The sequence below is a fragment of the Hyla sarda genome, chromosome 9, assembly GCF_029499605.1.
Source record: "Hyla sarda isolate aHylSar1 chromosome 9, aHylSar1.hap1, whole genome shotgun sequence".
Classification (NCBI taxonomy): domain Eukaryota; kingdom Metazoa; phylum Chordata; class Amphibia; order Anura; family Hylidae; genus Hyla; species Hyla sarda.
The window spans coordinates 137913745-137934465 of NC_079197.1; the positions used below are offsets into that span (position 1 = coordinate 137913745).

Sequence of the window (20721 nt, forward strand, 5' to 3'; positions counted from 1 at the left end):
GCATCCCCCTTGGCGTTAGCCAAGGTATCTGCCCGCAGAGCCGATAACGGTCGGTACCCTGCCAAAACAGGAGTACCGGGGGAGTTTGCAGGGAGGTGCGGAACCTATTGACCACACACACCTCCCCTAGACCGCCAGGAGGAACACCCAGAAGAGCTACCACGTCCTGACAAATCCTGTGGACACACAACACACAAAAAGTGACACAGTGAGCTAAAAATAAATAAATAAGTGAGTGTGTGCAGTTATACTGCCCGGACATCCTTCCGGATATCTAAAAAACATTTCTCTGATCCTAGCCAGAAGGCCAGGAATCAAGAGGTGAGTGCCACAAGGTGAAGGGTTCATGGTGCCCATCCTCCCAGTGAGTTTCGGCACCTTGGGGTCACCACTCCCCGAGGCACTAAAGTACATCAGCTCTAGACCCTCTCAGCCTCATGGCGAGACCAGGAGGCAACAGGTCTCATCAGGGCAGCCGTTGAGCTGGTTATGTGGCACCAGCCCCGGAACGCCCTGGTACACCTGCTCCTCCATGCAGCATCCATCCTACATCAATGGCAGAGACTAAACCACTGATAAGGACAGATACTACACTTGATCTTAGCCAAAAGGCCGAGAAGCGAAGAATTTCTGGAGAGAATTTTTTTTCTTTTTTAAGAGCCGAGGAACGTGCTCTCGAATCACCCAAGTGCAAGAAAAAGTGCACAGAGGATGCGGTCTATCACAAGCCTTTCTCCAATAGGAGAGAGGCCCCCCAACAAACCTTACCCTTTGCCTCCGGACCGAAAGGTACCTGCGAGGTTCCAGGTTCGATGTCCCTTTTGGCCGAAACTACTAAGGGACCACAAATGCTCCCGGCATCCCCCTTCGCGTTAGCCAATAACGGTAGGCACCCTGCCAAAGCCGGAGTACCTGGGGTGTTTGCAGGGAGGTGCAGAACCTAATGGCGACACACACCTCCCCTAGACCACCAGGAGGGACACCCAGAAGGGCTACAGCATGACAAATCCAGTGGACACACAACACGCAAAAAGTGACACAGTGAGACAAAAAGGAATAAATAAGTGAATGTGTGCAGATATACCGCCCGGACATCTGGCCGGATCTATAAAAATTTCTCTGATCCTAGCCAGAAGGCCAGGAATCATGAGGTGAGTGCCACAAGGTGAAGAGATTATGGTGCCCGTGCTTCAACTCAGTGAGCCAATACTCCCAGTGAGTTTTGGCACCTCTTGGTCAACACTCCCCAAGGCACAAAAGTACCTCAGCTCTAGACCCTCTCAGCCTCATGGCGAGACCCGGAGGGAACAGGTCACATCGGGGCAGCCGTCGAGCTGATTCCTCAGAACCAGCACCGGAAAGCCGTGGTTCACCTGCCCCCTCCATGCAGCACCCATACCCACCAGCCCCACACCGGCGTGGTTGTCCAGCGGCATGAAACTGATAAGAACAGATACTACACTTGATCTTAGCCAAAAGGCCAAGAAGCAAAGAATTTCTGGATGGAAATTTGCCCTAGACATGTGTGCCATCCCACTCATAAATGGGACGACTGAAATCGAATTCCAACGTGTGAATGGAACAGCGGAACTCCCATCAAAATCAATGACCGTGCTGCAAAGTGGAATCCCTGCAAAATATCCTCCTGAATAACCAGCACAGATTCTCCATAGTTTAAATAGGACCATAGAGTACTTACTTTAACCCCTTAAGGACTTAGCCCTTTTTCACCTTAAGGACTCGGCCGTTTTTTGCAATTCTGACCACTGTCACTTTAAACATTAATAACTCTGGAATGCTTTTACTTATCATTCTGGTTCTGAGATTTTTTTTGTGACATATTCTACTTTAACATAGTAGTAAAATTTAGTGGTAACTTGCATCCTTTCTTGGTGAAAAATCCCCAAATTTGAAGGAAAAAAAAGAAAATTTTTCATTTTTCTAACTTTGAAGCTCTCTGCTTGTAAGGAAAATGGATATTCAAAATAAAAAAAATTTTTGGTTCACATATACAATATGTCTAATTTATGTTTGCATCATAAAATTGATGTGTTTTTACTTTTGGAAGACACCAGAGGGCTTCAAAGTTCAGCAGCAATTTTCCTATTTTTCACAAAATTTACAAACTCGATATTTTTCAGGGACCGGTTCAGTTTTGAAGGGGATTTGAAGGGTCTTCATATTAGAAATACCCCATAAATGACCCCATTTTAAAAACTACACCCCCCAAAGTATTCAATATGACAGTAAGTCAGTGTTTTAACCCTTTAGGTGTTTCACAGGAATAGCAGCAAAGTGAAGGAGAAAATTCAAAATCTTCATTTTTTACACTCGCATGTTCTTGTAGACCCAATTTTTTAATTTTTGCAAGGCGTAAAAGGAGAAATTTTTTTATTGTATTTATAGCCCAATTTCTCTTGAGTAAGCACATACCTCATATGTCTATGTAAATTGTTCGGCGGGCGCAGTAGAGGGCTCAGAAGGGAAGGAGCGACAAGGGGATTTTGGAGAGAACATTTTTCTGAAATGGTTTTTGGGGGGCATGTCACATTTAGGAAGCCCCTAGGGTGTCAAAACAGCAAAAAAAAAAACCACATGGCATACCATTTTGGAAGCTAGACCCCTCGGGAATGTAACATGGGATAAAGTGAGCCTTAATACCCCACAGGTGTTTCATGACTTTTGCAAATGTAAAAAAAAAGAAATTTTTTTTTCACCTAAAATGCTTGTTTTCCCAAAAATTTTACATTTTTTAAAAAGGGTAATAGCAGAAAATAACTCCATAAATGACCCAGAGGGACTCAAGAGGCCAATATACTATAAATCACCAAACCCCAGGGCCGTAGCCCGGGGTGCAAAACACCTCTGTTTATTCCCCCTCAAAAAATGTATAAAATATAACTTTTATTGTGTATTGTATAAAATAATAAACCCAGTATGTGATATTAAAATTGTAGTGCCAAGTGGGATGGTATGAGTATATACTGAGCAATTTGCTCTTAGTATCTAGGGTTCTGCAGAAACCCAATATCCCTTACGAGGCACTAATTAAAAACACTAATTTGCCGAGGCGGCAAATTAGTGTTTTTAATTAGTGCCTCGTAAGGGATATTGTTTTTAATTAGTGCCTTGTAAGGGATATTGGGTTTCTGCAGAACCCTAGATACTAAGAGCAAATTGCTCAGTATATACTCATACCATCCCACTTGGCACTACAATTTTAATATCACATACTGAGTTTATTATTTTAAGATACACAATAAAAGTTATATTTTATACATTTTTTGAGGGGGAATAAACAGAGGTGTTTTGCACCCCGGGCTACGGCCCTGGGGTTTGGTGATTTATAGCAGAAAATACCCCCCAAAATTTGAAGCCCAATTTCTCCCAATTCAGAAAACACGCCATATGGGGGTGAAAAGTGCTCTGCTGGCGCACTACAGGTCTCAGAAGAGGAGGAAGCCCCTATGGTGCCAGGACAGCATAAAAAAAAAAAAAAACACATGGCATACCATTTTGGAAACTAGACCCCTTGGGGAATGTAACAAGGGGTAAAGTGAACCTTAATACCCCACAGGGGTTTCACGACTTTTGCATATGTAACAAAAAAAAAAAAATTATCTAAAATGCTTGGTTTCCCCAAATTTTTAAATTTTTACAAAGGGTTAAAGCAGAAAATACCCTCCAAAATTTGAAGCCCAATTTCTCCCGATTCAGAGAACACCCCATATGGGGGTGAAAAGTGCTCTGCTGGTGCACTACAGGTCTCAGAAGAGAAGGAGTCACATTTTGGCTTTTTGGAAGCAAATTTTGCTCTGGGGGCATTCTGCATTTAGGACAGCAAAAAAAAAAAAAAACACATGGCATTACATTTTGGAAACTAGACCCCTCGGGGAACGTAACAGTTTTACAGTGAGTACTTACACCTCACAGGTTTTTTGAACAGTGGGCCATAAAAGTGAAAAATTAGACTTTTTTTTGCACTATATTGATAGTGTTACCCCAAATGTTTCATTTTCACATTGGGTAATAGGGCAAAAGGCCCCCAACATTTGTAGAACAATTTTGTCTGAGAAAATATGTAAATTGCTGTGTGGACGCACTGCAATGCTCAGAATAGAAGGAGTGAAAATTTTGTTGAAATTGAAGTCGGGGTCATGTGCATTTATAAAGCCCCAAACAGCAAAAAAAAAAAAAAAACACATGTGACACCATTTTAGAAACTACACCCCTCAATGAACGTAACAAGGGATACAGTGGGAAATAACACCTCACAGTTTTTTTGAAAAGTGGGCCATAAATTGAAAAATGTGATTTTTTTTACAGTAAAATGCTGAGGTTACCCAATTTTTTACATTTTCACAAGGGGTAATATGAGGAATTGGGTTACAAATTTTGAAGGGCTTTTTCCCCTGACTATGAAAATACATCCACATATGGGGTAACGTGCTGGGCGGGCGCACAACAAGGCTCAGAAGTCATAGAGGTCAGTTTGTATTTGTGGCCTATGGCATATCAGTAGCTGACGGTTACATACATTCCGAGGAAAATACAAAAATGAAACACCCACATGTGACACCATTACAGAAAGTACCCACCCTGAGGAATGGGTATAGGGGTAAAGAGGACATTTTGAACGCACAGGGGTTTCCTAAATTTATTTTCCAGGAATGGATGAAGGGTAGCTTTTGAAAATTGCAATTTTCAACCTATGCCCTGCTTCATTTTTCTGGGAACAACTAACATGTGACTCCGAATTGTCGCCTGGAAATACAACAGAGCTCAGCGAGAACTCTTCACATTTGAGGCGGATGTTTGTTACGGACCTAACAGTTACATACATTCAGAGAAAAATACAAGAAAGGAACACCCACATGTGAGAATATTACAAACAGTACACCCCCTAGGGATGGTGTATAGGATGAAGTGGAAATTTGGAACAGACGGGTGTTCCCTTCATTTATTTTCCAGGAATGGATGAAGTGTACTATGGGGGGAAAGAAAATTGCAATTTTCATACTGATATGCCAATTATTTTCCCAGAATGATGACCCATAGTACAGCCAAAAGTAAAAATGATGCCCGCCCCAAACCCTATACTCTGAATCATCATTCTGGGAAGGGGATGTGTGGGGACGTACCTATTCTGTTACCTCAAATGCGCAACTCGCTCAGGTGGGGAGAGAGGGTTGCGCATTTGAGTCAACTGCAAACCTCCAATGCTGTTGACTCTGTGTCCCATGACCCATTTTTTAGGGGGAAGAAAATAAAAAGATATTGGGGTATTGGGAAAAAGTTTTTTCCCAATTTTTTTTTTTTTTTGGGGGGGGGGGGGTTTGGTATAAAATTTGGAAAACAATGTACCCTGGATTGGTACATTGGAGTCGAATTTTGGAGAATGAAAATTAGGGCAAAGGATGGAAAATGTAGTACTCTATGGAAGTGTGATACTCCCTGAAGTAGCCTACGCAGAGGCCCGGATTATCTGAGCAAGTGTCGCGTTGAGTGGTGGTGTCCTTCCGAATCACCCTCTTGCGACACACTCTGCATTTCTTCTGAGATCGTCCCTTCTTTCCAGTGTGGAGGATCATACCTGGAAAGTGTTGGCCAGGGATGATCCGGGGGCCCACAATTCCAGAGGTGCTCTGACCTGCTCTTTGGCGGTCACCATAGGTGAGGGCCTTTAGAACTTCCTCTTGGAACTGCAGGTATGTCCCTGTGTTGCCAGCATACTTGTACTGTACAAAAGAGTTGTACATAGCAACCTGTACCATGTAGACCGCAACTTTTTTGTACCATACCTTTGTTTTCCACATGGCATTATATGGCTTGAGGACTTGATCAGAAAGATCAACTCCCCCCATATATCGATTGTAGTCCAGAATACAATCGGGCTTGAGGACCAGTCACACGGTACCTCGCACAGGGACAGGGGTGCAGCCGTTCCCATGAATAGTGGTGAGCATAAGGACATCCCTCTTGTCCTTGTACCAGATCAACAACAGGTTCTCATGGGAAAAGGCACGGGACTCACCCCGGGGAATAGGAGTCTGCAGGGGATAGGAAGGAAGGCCTCTTTGATTCTTCCGGACTGTCCCACAAGCGACCGTGGATCTGGTGGCGAGGGATGTGAAGAGAGGGATACTAGTATAAAAGTTATCCATGTAAAGGTGGTAACCTTTATCTAGCAATGGGTGCAAAAGGCCCCAAACGATTTTCCCGCTAACACCCAAAGTGGGGGAAAAATCTGGGGGTTCAATGCGGGAATCTCGTCCCTCATACACCATAAACTTGCAAGTGTACCCGGAGGTACTCTCGCAAAGTTTATACATCTTCACGCTATACTGTGCCCGCTTGGTAGGGATGTATTGCCGGAAGCTGAGTCTCCACTTAAAGCTGATGAGAGATTCATCAATAGCGACCTCCCTTCCAGGGACATAGGCCTCCCAAAATCTGGCCCCGAAGTGATTGATGACCGGCCTGATTTTATACAGGCGGTCATACGCGGGATCAGTTAGGGGGGGACATGCCGCATTATCAGCATAATGCAAACATCTCCGAATGGCCTCGAACTGGGGACGTGTCATGGCCATATTGTAGAGCGGGGTCTGGAAGAAAATGTCCCCACTCCAATTTTGCCTGACACTGGGTTTTTTAACTAGACCCATATGCAGCGCATGTCCCCAAAAGGTACTCATTTCGGCTGCATCGACTGGAGTCCAGCCGCCGGGTCTAGCTAAAAGTAAGTCCGGGTTAGCGGTGACGAACTTTTGGGCATACAGATTCGTCTGTGTAACCATTAGATTAACAAAGTCGTCACTGAAAAAATGACCGAAAAAGTCCTTTTCAGTGAACCCGGCGATGTTAATCTTGATTCCTGAGTCGCCAACAAAATCAGGAATCACGGGCTCGTGGTCCGCTGGCTTAGCCCAGGCAAGTTCTCCAGTACCAGGTACCAGTGACCTTGGCAGGGGGGCTTCACTAGTATGAGCGCCAGGGGGACTCATACTAGCATGGGCCACAGGGTCAAGGACAGAGGAGTTCGCCGCCTTGGTGGCTCATCATCAGAACTAGATGATGAGGAGGATGATGAAATAAGGAAGGTGGGGTCTTCATCGTCCTCTGAGCCGCTCTCGGTGTCGGAGGCAATTATGGCATATGCCTCCTCCGCCGAAAACGCTCTGCGGGCCATTTCCCTACTCTAATGGGGATGGGTGTGTGTGTATTGGTGTGTGTGCTGTGTGTGGTGTGGTGCGAAACTACCTCCCTAACCCGCCCTAACCCTCCCTAACCTAACCTAACTAAACTAACCCGCCCTAACAGAAAAAAAAAAGCGTTTATCTAATCAGTGGTGTGTGCACTGATTAGCGCTTGTGGCGGAAGGGGGCACAGAAGTCAGTGGGGGGTCCGGCCACTCAGCCCAGAACAGTGGCTGGTGGCTTGTACACAGACCCCCACACAAAAAACCCGAAAAATTTAATAAAAAACGCTTAACCCCGAAAAAAATGCACCCGCCTTTACCCCAAAAATAATGCTGATCAGTGATAAATCACTTACAGCGGTGAGGCACGCCGCACACACAGGTACGGTCCGGCCACACAGTACACGCCTGCTACTGGTGGCACGGACAGCCTATGGGTGCAAAAAAACGCCGGCACGACAAAAAAAAAGCGGTGGGTGGGCTTTAACAAACGATGGCGGACCGCTCTTTTATAACTAAGAGGGTCCGCACACACGCTTAGGGGAAAAAAAATAAAAAAAGATCTGCGCAAAAAAAAAAAGGCTGGCGGCAGACCGCAGCGACCCAGCAGGGCCGGGGTCACGCAGCTAAAGGTTCTACGGACCCACGGACACCCACTGAGGTACGCCAAAAAAATTTTTAAAACGTTTTTTTTTTTTTAACCCTAACCTGTCCCTACCTAAATCTATAGCTAACCCTGGAATATATTAGGTTATCTGGAGAATGGAGCTGGAATAGACACCAAATCCCTTCTCCCTACTATTATTTTAACCCCTTTCCGCAGAATGTCATATATAAACGCCGGGTTGTGCAGTGCGTTGGCGCATCCCGACGTTTATAAATGACATGCAGTTAACCCGGCGCTGCACAGCAGCGCACGGGTTAACAGGCAGAAATCCCGTGCCCAGCGGCGGGAGACAAGTTCTGCCTGACATCCCAGGACCATCTGTAATTGTTCCTGGGATTAGAGCCCTGTGATTGGTCCCTGTGGACCAATCACAGTGTATCAGAGTCTTTGTTACACTAACACCGGCTCCGAAGCTTTCAGTTCGTTCTGAACAGCGATCGGAGCTGGTGTTAGTGTTAGGACAGAAGACAGAAGAGTGTTAAAAAGCTTTTCTAAAAGCTAAAAATTTAAGTGAAAGTAAAAGAACCCCCCCTGTAGTGCCCCTTACCCTGCTGCTGCTGCCGCCGTCTGAAGTCTGCAGCCTGTCCGATCTGACAGGCTGCAGTGAAGATCCTAGTGACTGTTACTGTATATAACAGTGACAGTCTTGTATAAATCTGTGCCCCAGTAGTGCCCAGCAGTGCCCCTCAGTGCCCCTCAGTGCCCATCTGTGCCCACCTGCTGCCTCCTAAGTCTGCAGCCTGTGCGATCTGACAGGCTGCAGTGAAGATCCTAGTGACTGTCACTGAATATAACAGTGACAGTCTAGTGCCCATCAGTGCCCATCAGTGTCCAGTAATGCCCATCAGTGCCCAGCAGTGCCCATCAGTCTCCAGTAGTGCCCAGCAGTGCCCCTTCCAATTGCTGTCCTCCCTGTCTGAAGTCTGCAGCATGTGTGATCTGACAGGCTGCAGTGAAGATTGTAACTTGTAACTGTAACTGAATATAGTTACATTCTACAGTACAGTACAGTAATAAAGTTTCAGTGCCCATCAGTGCCCCTTATCCTGCTGCTGATTCATTCATTCATTCGTTCGTTCATTCATTCATTCGTTCATTCATTCATTCATCAGCTGTAATCTGTGAAGAAATTGAAGTCTGTCACTGACCATAACAGTGACAGTGAAGAATAATATAAAATACTGTCAGTGCCCCTGACACTTTACATTTTGGTTATTTGCTTCTGTAAAAAAAGTAAAAAAGTAAAAAAAATTATAAAAATATAAAAATACAAAAAAAATATTGTTCTAGTGTTGTACATCAGAGACACTTCGCCACTTATAGTGTCATCCAATATGTCAAGGCGTCGCATGTACAGCACTGAGGAGGCATATGCCTTCTTGGCATCTTCCTCTGGTTCAGATAGTGGTGAAGAGTTGTTATATTTGCCCTCTTCTTCTTCCTCTTCCACTGATTGTGACGAGGAACCTCCCCGCCACCGCCCTAGGCCAGGTCCTAGTACCATTCCTAGTACCAATATTGAGCCAGGTCCTAGTGCCATCTCTGAGTGGGCTCCAGCTTCAAACTTTATACCCAATTTGCCTGAGTTTGTGGCCACTGCAGGCATTCGTGTTGACACCGCGGGGTTGAAAGAAGCTGATTTTTTTCAGCTCTTCTTTTCAGAAGAGCTGATTAATTTGATAGTGGAGGAAACCAACCGGTATGCTGAGCAATTCATTGCGGCCAATCCACAGGCATATCATGCTAGGCCTTATCAATGGACGCCAACCAATGCACTAGAGCTCAAATTTTTTTTTGCCCTTTTATTTAACATGGGCATAGTTAAAAAGCCCACAATTCGCTCCTATTGGAGTAATGATATGCTTTACCATACTCCACTGTACCGGTCGGTCATGCCAAGGGCTCGGTTTGAAGCCCTCCTCAAATTTCTACATTATGCTAATAATGAAAATTGTCCACCTCCCAGTGATCCAAATTTTGATCGCATATATAAAATTTGGCCCCTTGTTAATTATTTAAATCAAAAATTTTCAGAAGTTTACACCCCAGAAAAAGAGATTGCAGTGGACGAATCTCTTGTGCACTTCAAAGGAAGGTTGCACTTTAGGCAATACCTGCCTAACAAACGGGCCAGGTATGGGGTAAAACTTTATAAGTTGTGCGAGAGCGCAACCGGCTATACACACAAATTCAGAGTCAATGAAGGGAAAGACTCTAAAATAGAGCCCCCAGAGTGTCCCCCCGTACTAAAAACAACGGGAAAAATAGTATGGGATCTAGTTCACCCCCTGCTTGATCAAGGGTATAACATCTACCTTGATAATATTTACACTAGCGTCCCATTACTACAATGCCTGTTTGCCAAGGGGACTGTGGCCTGTGGTACCATCAGGCGAAATCAAAGGGATCTGCCTAAAATTTTTGTACGGCAAAAGTTGAAGAAGGGGGAAAGCAAGGCTGTGTGCAAGGACAACATGATGCTTGTGAAGTACCAGGACAAGTGTGATGTTCTTGTACTAACCACCTTACACCCAGACAGATCCTCCCCTAAACCTGTGTGTATCCAGGACTATAATAAGTTCATGGGAGGGGTGGATCTGTCAGATCAGGCCTTGCAGCCGTACACTGCCCTACGCAAAACTAAGACCTGGTATAAAAAATTGGCACTGCACCTCTTCCAAATTACCATGTACAATTCATTTGTGGTGTACAAACGTGCAGGAAATACATGCACATACCTGCAATTCCAGGAAAATGTTATTAAGGACTTTCTGTTTGGGGATCCGGAAGGGGAGGAAAGCAGAGCCACAGGATCGGAGAACAGTATAGTTCCAGGGCAACATTTTCCTGCGGTAGTTCCCCGTAGAGAATCAGGGAGTAGGCAACAGAAGCGGTGTTGGGTGTGCTCCAAGCGTGGCGTTAGAAAATGCACTATATACCACTGTGAGACATGTCCCCACAAACCCGGTCTGTGCATTGAAGACTGTTTTAAAATCTATCACACAACATATGTGTCACGATGCCGGCTGGCAGGTAGTGGATCCTCTGTGCCAGAGAGGGATTGGCGTGGACCGTGCTAGTGGATCGGTTCTAAGTCACTACTGGTTTTCACCAGAGCCCGCCGCAAAGCGGGATGGTCTTGCTGCGGCGGTAGTGACCAGGTCGTATCCACTAGCAACGGCTCAACCTCTCTGGCTGCTGAAGATAGGCGCGGTACAAGGGAGTAGACAGAAGCAAGGTCGGACGTAGCAGAAGGTCGGGGCAGGCAGCAAGGATCGTAGTCAGGGGCAACGGCAGGAGGTCTGGAACACAGGCTAGGAACACACAAGGAAACGCTTTCACTGGCACGATGGCAACAAGATCCGGCAAGGAAGTGCAGGGGAAGTGAGGTGATATAGGGAAGTGCACAGGTGATAACACTAATTGGAACCACTGCGCCAATCAGCGGCGCAGTGGCCCTTTAAATCGCAAAGACCCGGCGCGCGCGCGCCCTAGGGAGCGGGGCCGCGCGCGCCGGGACAGGAGTGACGGAGAGCGAGTAAGGTACGGGAGCCGGGGTGCGCATCGCGAGCGGGCGCTACCCGCATCGCGAATCGCATCCCGGCTGGAGGCGGTATCGCAGCGCCCCGGGTCAGTGGATCTGACCGGAGCGCTGCAGTGGGGAGAGTGTAGCGAGCGCTCCGGGGAGGAGCGGGGACCCGGAGCGCTCGGCGTAACAGTACCCCCCCCCTTGGGTCTCCCCCTCTTCTTAGAGCCTGAGAACCTGAGGAGCAGACTTTTGTCTAGGATATTGTCCTCAGGTTCCCAGGATCTCTCTTCTGGACCACAACCCTCCCAATCCACTAAAAAAAAGGTTTTCCCTCTGACCTTTTTGGATGCCAAAATCTCTTTGACGGAGAAGATGTCCGAGGAGCCGGAAACAGGAGTGGGAGGAACAGATTTGGGAGAGAAACGGTTAATGATAAGTGGTTTAAGAAGAGAAACGTGAAAGGCATTAGGAATACGAAGAGAAGGAGGAAGAAGAAGTTTGTGTTACGCCTAGCGCTCCGGGCCCCCGCTCCTCCCCGGAGCGCTCACGGCGTCTTTCTCCCTGCAGCTCCCCGGTCAGTCCCGCTGACCGGGTGCGCTGCTCTGTCATGGCCGTTGGGGATGCGATTCGCACAGCGGGACGCGCCCGCTCGCGAATCGCATCCCAGGTCACTTACCCGTTCCCGTCCCCTGCTGTCATCTGCTGGCGCGCGCGGCTCCGCTCTCTAGGGCGCGCGCGCGCCAGCTCCCTGAGACTTAAAGGGCCAACGCACCAATGATTGGTGCCTGGCCCAATTAGCTTAATTGGCTCCCACCTGCTCCCTGGCTATATCTGGTCTCCTCCCTTGCACTCCCTTGCCGGATCTTGTTGCCCTTGTGCCTAGTGAAAGCGTTTTGTGTGTTTATAGCCTGTGTACCAGAACTTCTGCTATCTCCCCTGACTACGAACCTTGCCGCCTGCCCCCGACCTTCTGCTACGTCCGACTTTGCTTCTGCCTACTCCCTTGTACCTCGCCTATCTTCAGCAGTCAGAGAGGTGAGCCGTTGCTAGTGGATACGACCTGGTCACTACCGCCGTAGCAAGACCATCCCGCTTTGCGGCGGGCTCTGGTGAAAACCTGTAGTGGCTTAGAACCGGTCCACTAGCGCGGTCCTCCCCATCCCTCTCTGGCACAGAGGATCCACTACCTGCCAGCCGGCATCGTGACAGTAGATCCGGCCATGGATCCCGCTGAGGTCCCTCTGCCTTATATCTCGGATATCACCACGGTGATCGCCCAGCAATCCCGACAGATCGCCCATCTAACCCACCAGCTGTCGGAAATGTCCACCATTGTGCGCCAACTTCAGTCGCAACTTCAGCAGCAATCATCTCCTCCGCCAGCTCCTGCACCCCCTCCGCAGCGAGTGGCCACTCCTAGCCTCCGCCTGTCCTTGCCGGACAAATTTAATGGGGACTCTAAGTGTTGCCGTGGCTTTCTTTCGCAATGTTCCCTGCACATGGAGATGATGTCGGACCAGTTCCCTACTGAAAGGTCTAAGGTGGCTTTCGTAGTCAGCCTTCTGTCTGGAAAAGCCCTGTCATGGGCCACACCGCTCTGGGACCGCAATGACCCCGTCACTGCCTCTGTACACTCCTTCTTCTCGGAAATTCGAAGTGTCTTTGAGGAACCTGCCCGAGCCTCTTCTGCTGAGACTGCCCTGCTGAACCTGGTCCAGGGTAATTCCTCCGTTGGCGAGTACGCCATACAATTCCGTACCCTTGCTTCTGAACTTTCCTGGAATAATGAGGCTCTCTGCGCGACCTTTAAAAAAGGCCTATCCAGCAACATTAAAGATGTTCTGGCCGCACGAGAGACTCCTGCTAACCTGCATGAACTCATTCATCTAGCCACTCGCATTGACATGCGTTTTTCTGAGAGGCATCAAGAGCTCCGCCAGGAAAAAGACTTAGATTTCTGGACACCTCTCCCACAGTCTCCATTGCAATCTGCGCCTAGGCCTCCCGCCGAGGAGGCCATGCAAGTGGATCGGTCTCGCCTGACCCTGGAAGAGAGGAATCGCCGTAAGGAAGAGAATCTTTGTCTGTACTGTGCCAGTACCGAGCATTTCTTGGTGGATTGCCCTATCCGTCCTCCACGCCTGGGAAACGCACGCACGCACCCAGCTCACGTGGGTGTGGCGTCTCTTGGTTCCACGTCTGCTCCTCCACGTCTCACGGTACCCGTTCGGATTTCTACTTCAGCCAGCTCTCCCCTCTCAGCCGTGGCCTGCCTGGACTCTGGAGCTTCTGGGAATTTTATTCGGGAATCCTTAGTGAATAAATTCCGCATTCCGGTGACCCGTCTTGTCAAGCCACTCCACATTTCCGCGGTCAACGGAGCCAGGTTGGATTGCACAGTGCGTTTCCGCACGCAGCCCCTCCTAATGTGCATCGGACCTCATCAGGAGAAAATCGAATTTTTGGTCCTTCCCAATTGCACTTCCGAAATTCTCCTTGGACTACCCTGGCTTCTACACCATTCCCCAATCCTGGACTGGTCCACTGGGGAGATCAAGAGTTGGGGCCCCTCTTGTTCCAAGGACTGCCTTCAACCGGTTCCCAGTAATCCCTGCCGTGACCCTGTGGTTCCTCCTGTATCCGGTCCCCCTAAGGTCATTAAGGACTCTGCCTGCCACAGGAAATGCCTCTCCCCCCCTCCCAGTCCCATCAGGCAAGCCTCTGTGTCCCCTCATGGCTCCCGTCCTTGTGTCTTCCTGCCCCGTGCCAAGCTTCACCCTCTGCCCTCTCTCCCCATTCCTACTCCTGCTGTTCTGCCTGCCGTTGAGGAATCCCTCCATCCTTTCCCGGTGTCCTCATCCCAGGGGAGGCAGTTACCGGACAAAGAGAAGGGGAGACCTAAGGGGGGGGGTACTGTTACGCCTAGCGCTCCGGGCCCCCGCTCCTCCCCGGAGCGCTCACGGCGTCTTTCTCCCTGCAGCTCCCCGGTCAGTCCCGCTGACCGGGAGCGCTGCTCTGTCATGGCCGTTGGGGATGCGATTCGCACAGCGGGACGCGCCCGCTCGCGAATCGCATCCCAGGTCACTTACCCGTTCCCGTCCCCTGCTGTCATCTGCTGGCGCGCGCGGCTCCGCTCTCTAGGGCGCGCGCGCGCCAGCTCCCTGAGACTTAAAGGGCCAACGCACCAATGATTGGTGCCTGGCCCAATTAGCTTAATTGGCTCCCACCTGCTCCCTGGCTATATCTGGTCTCCTCGCTTGCACTCCCTTGCCGGATCTTGTTGCCCTTGTGCCTAGTGAAAGCGTTTTGTGTGTTTATAGCCTGTGTACCAGAACTTCTGCTATCTCCCCTGACTACGAACCTTGCCGCCTGCCCCCGACCTTCTGCTACGTCCGACTTTGCTTCTGCCTACTCCCTTGTACCTCGCCTATCTTCAGCAGTCAGAGAGGTGAGCCGTTGCTAGTGGATACGACCTGGTCACTACCGCCGCAGCAAGACCATCCCGCTTTGCGGCGGGCTCTGGTGAAAACCTGTAGTGGCTTAGAACCGGTCCACTAGCGCGGTCCTCCCCATCCCTCTCTGGCACAGAGGATCCACTCCCTGCCAGCCGGCATCGTGACAGTTTGTAAGAGACAGGATTAATCTGGCACAAAATTTTGAAAGGACCAAGATAGCGTGGTCCCAACTTATAGCTAGGGACACGGAAGCGGACATATTTAGCGGAGAGCCATACCTTGTCTCCAGGGGAAAAAATGGGAGGAGCTCTTCTTTTCTTATCCGCGAACTTCTTCATGCGTGATGAAGCCTGTAAGAGAGAATTTTGGGTCTCTCTCCATATGATGGAAAGATCACGAGAAATTTCATCCACAGCGGGCAGACCAGAGGGCAAGGGGGTAGGGAGGGGGGGAAGAGGGTGACGGCCGTACACCACGAAAAATGGGGATTTGGAGGAAGATTCAGAGACTCTGAAATTATACGAGAATTCGGCCCAAGGTAGAAGATCTGCCCAGTCATCCTGGCGGGAGGAAACAAAATGTCGTAAATAATCACCCAAGACCTGGTTAATTCTTTCTACTTGTCCATTGGATTGAGGATGATATGCAGAAGAAAAATTTAATTTAATCTTGAGTTGTTTACAGAGAGCCCTCCAGAATTTAGACACGAATTGGACGCCTCTATCCGAGACGATCTGCGTAGGCAACCCGTGAAGACGAAAAATATGTACAAAAAATTGTTTAGCCAACTGAGGCGCTGAAGGAAGACCAGGAAGAGGGATGAAATGTGCCATTTTGGAGAATCGATCAACGACCACCCAAATAACAGTGTTGCCACGGGATGGGGGTAAGTCAGTAATAAAATCCATACCAATCAGAGACCAAGGCTGTTCGGGGACAGGCAGAGGATGAAGAAAACCAGCGGGCTTCTGGCGAGGAGTCTTATCCCGGGCACAGATAGTGCAGGCTCGCACAAAGTCCACCACATCTGTCTCTAGAGTCGGCCACCAATAGAAGCGAGAGATGAGTTGCACAGATTTCTTGATGCCCGCATGACCTGCGAGATGGGAGGAGTGACCCCATTTGAGGATTCCGAGGCGTTGGCGTGGAGAAACAAAGGTCTTTCCTGGAGGAGTTTGCCTGATGGAGGCTGGAGAAGTGGAAATCAGGCAGTCAGGAGGAATGATGTGTTGAGGAGAGAGTTCAACTTCAGAAGCATCTGAGGAACGAGAGAGAGCATCGGCCCTAATGTTCTTATCGGCAGGCCGAAAGTGAATTTCAAAATTAAATCGGGCAAAGAACAGAGACCACCTGGCCTGGCGAGGATTCAGCCGTTGGGCAGACTGGAGGTAGGAGAGGTTCTTGTGATCGGTGTAAATAATAACTGGAAATCTTGATCCCTCCAGCAGATGCCTCCATTCCTCAAGTGCTAATTTAATGGCTAGAAGCTCTCGATCCCCGATGGAGTAGTTCCTCTCCGCCGGAGAGAAGGTCCTAGAAAAAAAACCACAAGTAACAGCATGCCCGGAAGAATTTTTTTGTAGAAGGACAGCTCCAGCTCCCACTGAGGAGGCATCAACCTCCAATAGGAAGGGTTTAGATGGGTCAGGTCTGGAGAGCACGGGAGCCGAAGAAAAGGCAGACTTGAGCCGTTTAAAGGCGTCTTCCGCTTGAGGAGGCCAAGACTTGGGATCGGCATTTTTTTTGGTTAAAGCCACGATAGGAGCCACAACGGTAGAAAAATGTGGAATAAATTGCCTGTAATAATTGGCGAACCCCAAAAAACGTTGGATGGCACGGAGTCCGGAGGGGCGTGGCCAATCCAAGACGGCAGAGAGTTTGTCTGGATCCATTTGTAGTCCCTGGCCAGAGACCAAGTATCCTAGGAAAGGAAGAGATTGGCATTCAAACAGACATTTCTCTATTTTGGCATAGAGTTGATTGTCACGAAGTCTCTGAAGAACCATACGGACATGCTGGCGGTGTTCTTCTAGATTGGCAGAAAAAATCAGGATATCGTCCAGATATACAACAACACAGGAGTATAGGAGATCACGAAAAATTTCATTAACAAAGTCTTGGAAGACGGCAGGGGCGTTGCACAGGCCAAAGGGCATGACCAGATACTCAAAGTGTCCATCTCTGGTGTTAAATGCCGTTTTCCATTCATCCCCCTCTCTGATGCGGATGAGATTATAAGCACCTCTTAAGTCCAGTTTGGTAAAGATGTGGGCACCTTGCAGGCGATCAAAGAGTTCAGAGATGAGGGGTAGGGGGTAGCGGTTCTTAACCGTGATTTTATTAAGACCGCGGTAGTCAATGCAAGGACGTAGAGAGCCATCTTTTTTGGACACAAAGAAAAATCCGGCTCCGGCAGGAGAGGAGGATTTACGGATAAAGCCCTTTTTTAAATTTTCCTGGACGTATTCAGACATGGCAAGAGTCTCTGGGACGGACAGAGGATAGATTCTGCCCCGGGGTGGAGTAGTGCCCGGGAGGAGGTCGATAGGACAATCATAAGGCCTGTGAGGAGGTAGAGTCTCAGCTTGTTTTTTGCAAAAAACATCCGCAAAGTCCATATAGGCCTTAGGGAGACCGGTTACAGGAGGAACCACAGAGTCACGGCAAGGGTTACTGGGAACCGGTTTTAGGCAGTCCTTGGAACAAGAGGGCCCCCAACTCTTGATCTCCCCAGTGGACCAATCCAGGGTTGGGGAATGAAGTTGAAGCCAGGGAAGTCCAAGGAGAATTTCAGAAGTGCAATTGGGGAGGACCAAAAGTTCAATCCTCTCGTGATGAGATCCGATGCACATTAGAAGGGGCTCCGTGCGGAAACGTATGGTACAGTCCAATCTTTCATTGTTTACACAATTGATGTAGAGGGGTCTGGCGAGACTGGTCACCGGGATGTTGAACCTGTTGACGAGAGAGGCTAAAATAAAATTTCCTGCAGATCCGGAGTCCAAGAAGGCCACAGCAGAGAAGGAGAAGGCAGAAGCAGACATCCGCACAGGCACAGTAAGACGTGGAGAAGCAGAGTAGACATCAAGGACTGTCTCAGCTTTGTGCGGAGTCAGCGTACGTCTTTCCAGGCGGGGAGGACGGATAGGACAATCCTTCAGGAAGTGTTCGGTACTAGCACAGTACAGGCAGAGATTCTCCATGCGGCGTCGTGTCCTCTCTTGAGGTGTCAGGCGAGACCGGTCGACCTGCATAGCCTCCACGGCGGGAGGCACAGGAACAGATTGCAGGGGACCAGAGGAGAGAGGAGCCGGGGAGAAGAAACGCCTCGTGCGAACAGAGTCCATATCCTGGCGGAGCTCCTGACGCCTTTCGGAAAAACGCATGTCAATGCGAGTGGCTAGGTGAATGAGTTCATGTAGATTAGCAGGGATTTCTCGTGCGGCCAGAACATCTTTAATGTTGCTGGATAGGCCTTTTTTAAAGGTCGCGCAGAGTGCCTCATTATTCCAGGATAATTCTGAAGCAAGAGTACGGAATTGTACGGCATACTCGCCAACGGAAGAATTACCCTGGACCAGGTTCAACAGGGCAGTCTCAGCAGAAGAGGCTCGGGCAGGTTCCTCAAAGACACTTCGAATTTCCGAGAAGAAGGAGTGTACAGAGGCAGTGACGGGATCATTGCGGTCCCAGAGCGGTGTGGCCCAAGACAGGGCTTTTCCAGACAGAAGGCTGACTACGAAAGCCACCTTAGACCTTTCAGTGGGAAACTGGTCCGACATCATCTCCAAGTGCAATGAACATTGGGAAAGAAAGCCACGGCAAAACTTAGAGTCCCCATCAAATTTATCCGGCAAGGATAGTCGTAGTCCAGAAGCGGCCACTCGCTGCGGAGGAGGTGCAGGAGCTGGCGGAGGAGATGATTGCTGAAGCTGTGGTAGTAACTGCTGTAGCATAACGGTCAGTTGAGACAGCTGTTGGCCTTGTTGCGCTATCTGTTGTGACTGCTGGGTGACCACCGTGGTGAGGTCAGCGACAACTGGCAGAGGAACTTCAGCGGGATCCATGGCCGGATCTACTGTCACGATGCCGGCTGGCAGGTAGTGGATCCTCTGTGCCAGAGAGGGATTGGCGTGGACCGTGCTAGTGGATCGGTTCTAAGTCACTACTGGTTTTCACCAGAGCCCGCCGCAAAGCGGGATGGTCTTGCTGCGGCGGTAGTGACCAGGTCGTATCCACTAGCAACGGCTCAACCTCTCTGGCTGCTGAAGATAGGCGCGGTACAAGGGAGTAGACAGAAGCAAGGTCGGACGTAGCAGAAGGTCGGGGCAGGCAGCAAGGATCGTAGTCAGGGGCAACGGCAGGAGGTCTGGAACACAGGCTAGGAACACACAAGGAAACGCTTTCACTGGCACGATGGCAACAAGATCCGGCAAGGAAGTGCAGGGGAAGTGAGGTGATATAGGGAAGTGCACAGGTGATAACACTAATTGGAACCACTGCGCCAATCAGCGGCGCAGTGGCCCTTTAAATCGCAAAGACCCGGCGCGCGCGCGCCCTAGGGAGCGGGGCCGCGCGCGCCGGGACAGGAGTGACGGAGAGCGAGTAAGGTACGGGAGCCGGGGTGCGCATCGCGAGCGGGCGCTACCCGCATCGCGAATCGCATCCCGGCTGGAGGCGGTATCGCAGCGCCCCGGGTCAGTGGATCTGACCGGAGCGCTGCAGTGGGGAGAGTGTAGCGAGCGCTCCGGGGAGGAGCGGGGACCCGGAGCGCTCGGCGTAACAATATGATATCTAAATTTGTCCCCTTTAATTATTTTTAGAATGACTTTGGATAACTCTACAAAAACGCACCCTTGGAATGACGTGATTTATTTTCCCCTTTTTCTCCACTACACTATTTTAAAAAAATCTAATTGGCAAACCCCTAATAAAACTAAAAATTCCCATTATACCTCTAGATGAATACCTTGGCAGGTATAGTTTTATATTTTCAACATTTTGCTAAACCCTTAACAAAAAAAAAATGTCATTATACCCCTAGATGAATACCTTGGCAGGTATAGTTTTATTTTCACTATCTTGCTAAACCCCTAAACAAAACTTTAAAAAATTTCCATTATACCCCTAGATGAATACCTTGGCAGGTATAGTTTTATTTTCACTATCTTGCTAAACCCCTAAACAAAACTTAAAAAAATTTCCATTATAACCCTAGATGAATACCTCAGCAGGTTCCCGGGGTTCTGGCTCCATAGGGGGCTTCCTAAATCCGACATGCCCCCAAAAAATTCTCTCTCCAAATTTTGCTCCTTCCCTTCTGAGACCTGTAGTTCACCAGCAAAGCATTTTACGTCCTTTTATGGGTTATTTCCTTTTCAAGGGAAATGGGGCTACAAATTTTGGGGTAATTTTTCAGCTATAACCCCTTGTAAAAATGAAAAATTTGGGGAAAAACAAGCATTTTAGTGATTTTTTTATTTTATTTTTAAAAAATGCAAAAGTCGTGAAACACCTGTGGGGTATTAAGGTTCACTTTACCCCTTGTTACGTTCCCCAAGGGGTCTAGTTTCCAAAATGGTATGCCATGTGTTTTTTTTTTTTTTGCTGTCCTGGCACCATAGGGTCTTCCTAAATGCGGCATGCCCCAGAGCACTTCCAAAAAGCCAAAATATGACTCCTTCTCTTCTGAGACCTGTAGTGCGCCAGCAGAGCACTTTTCACCCCCATATGGGGTGTTTTCTGAATCGGGAGAAATTGGGCTTCAAATCGTTGGGGGTATTTTCTGCTTTAACCCTTTGTAAAAATGTTAAATTTTTGAGAAACCAAGCATTTCAGGTAAAAAATATATATTTTTTTTTACATATGC

General features: G+C 48.7%; 1 protein-coding gene and 2 pseudogenes across 1 annotated transcript; 1 reads left to right on the plus strand and 2 right to left on the minus strand.

The window, feature by feature from the left end:
• Positions 1 to 455: 455 nt before the first annotated feature.
• Positions 456 to 624, minus strand: LOC130292145 (U2 spliceosomal RNA; annotated as a pseudogene).
• A 739-nt stretch (positions 625 to 1363) lies between these two features.
• LOC130292101 (U2 spliceosomal RNA) lies at positions 1364 to 1492 on the minus strand (annotated as a pseudogene).
• A 7710-nt stretch (positions 1493 to 9202) lies between these two features.
• LOC130291922 (piggyBac transposable element-derived protein 4-like) lies at positions 9203 to 10632 on the plus strand. Its single transcript, XM_056541355.1, has 2 exons — positions 9203 to 10518; positions 10590 to 10632. The coding sequence occupies exons 1-2, from the start codon at positions 9203 to 9205 to the stop codon at positions 10630 to 10632; spliced, it is 1359 nt and encodes a 452-aa protein (XP_056397330.1).
• The last annotated feature ends 10089 nt before the right edge of the window (positions 10633 to 20721 follow it).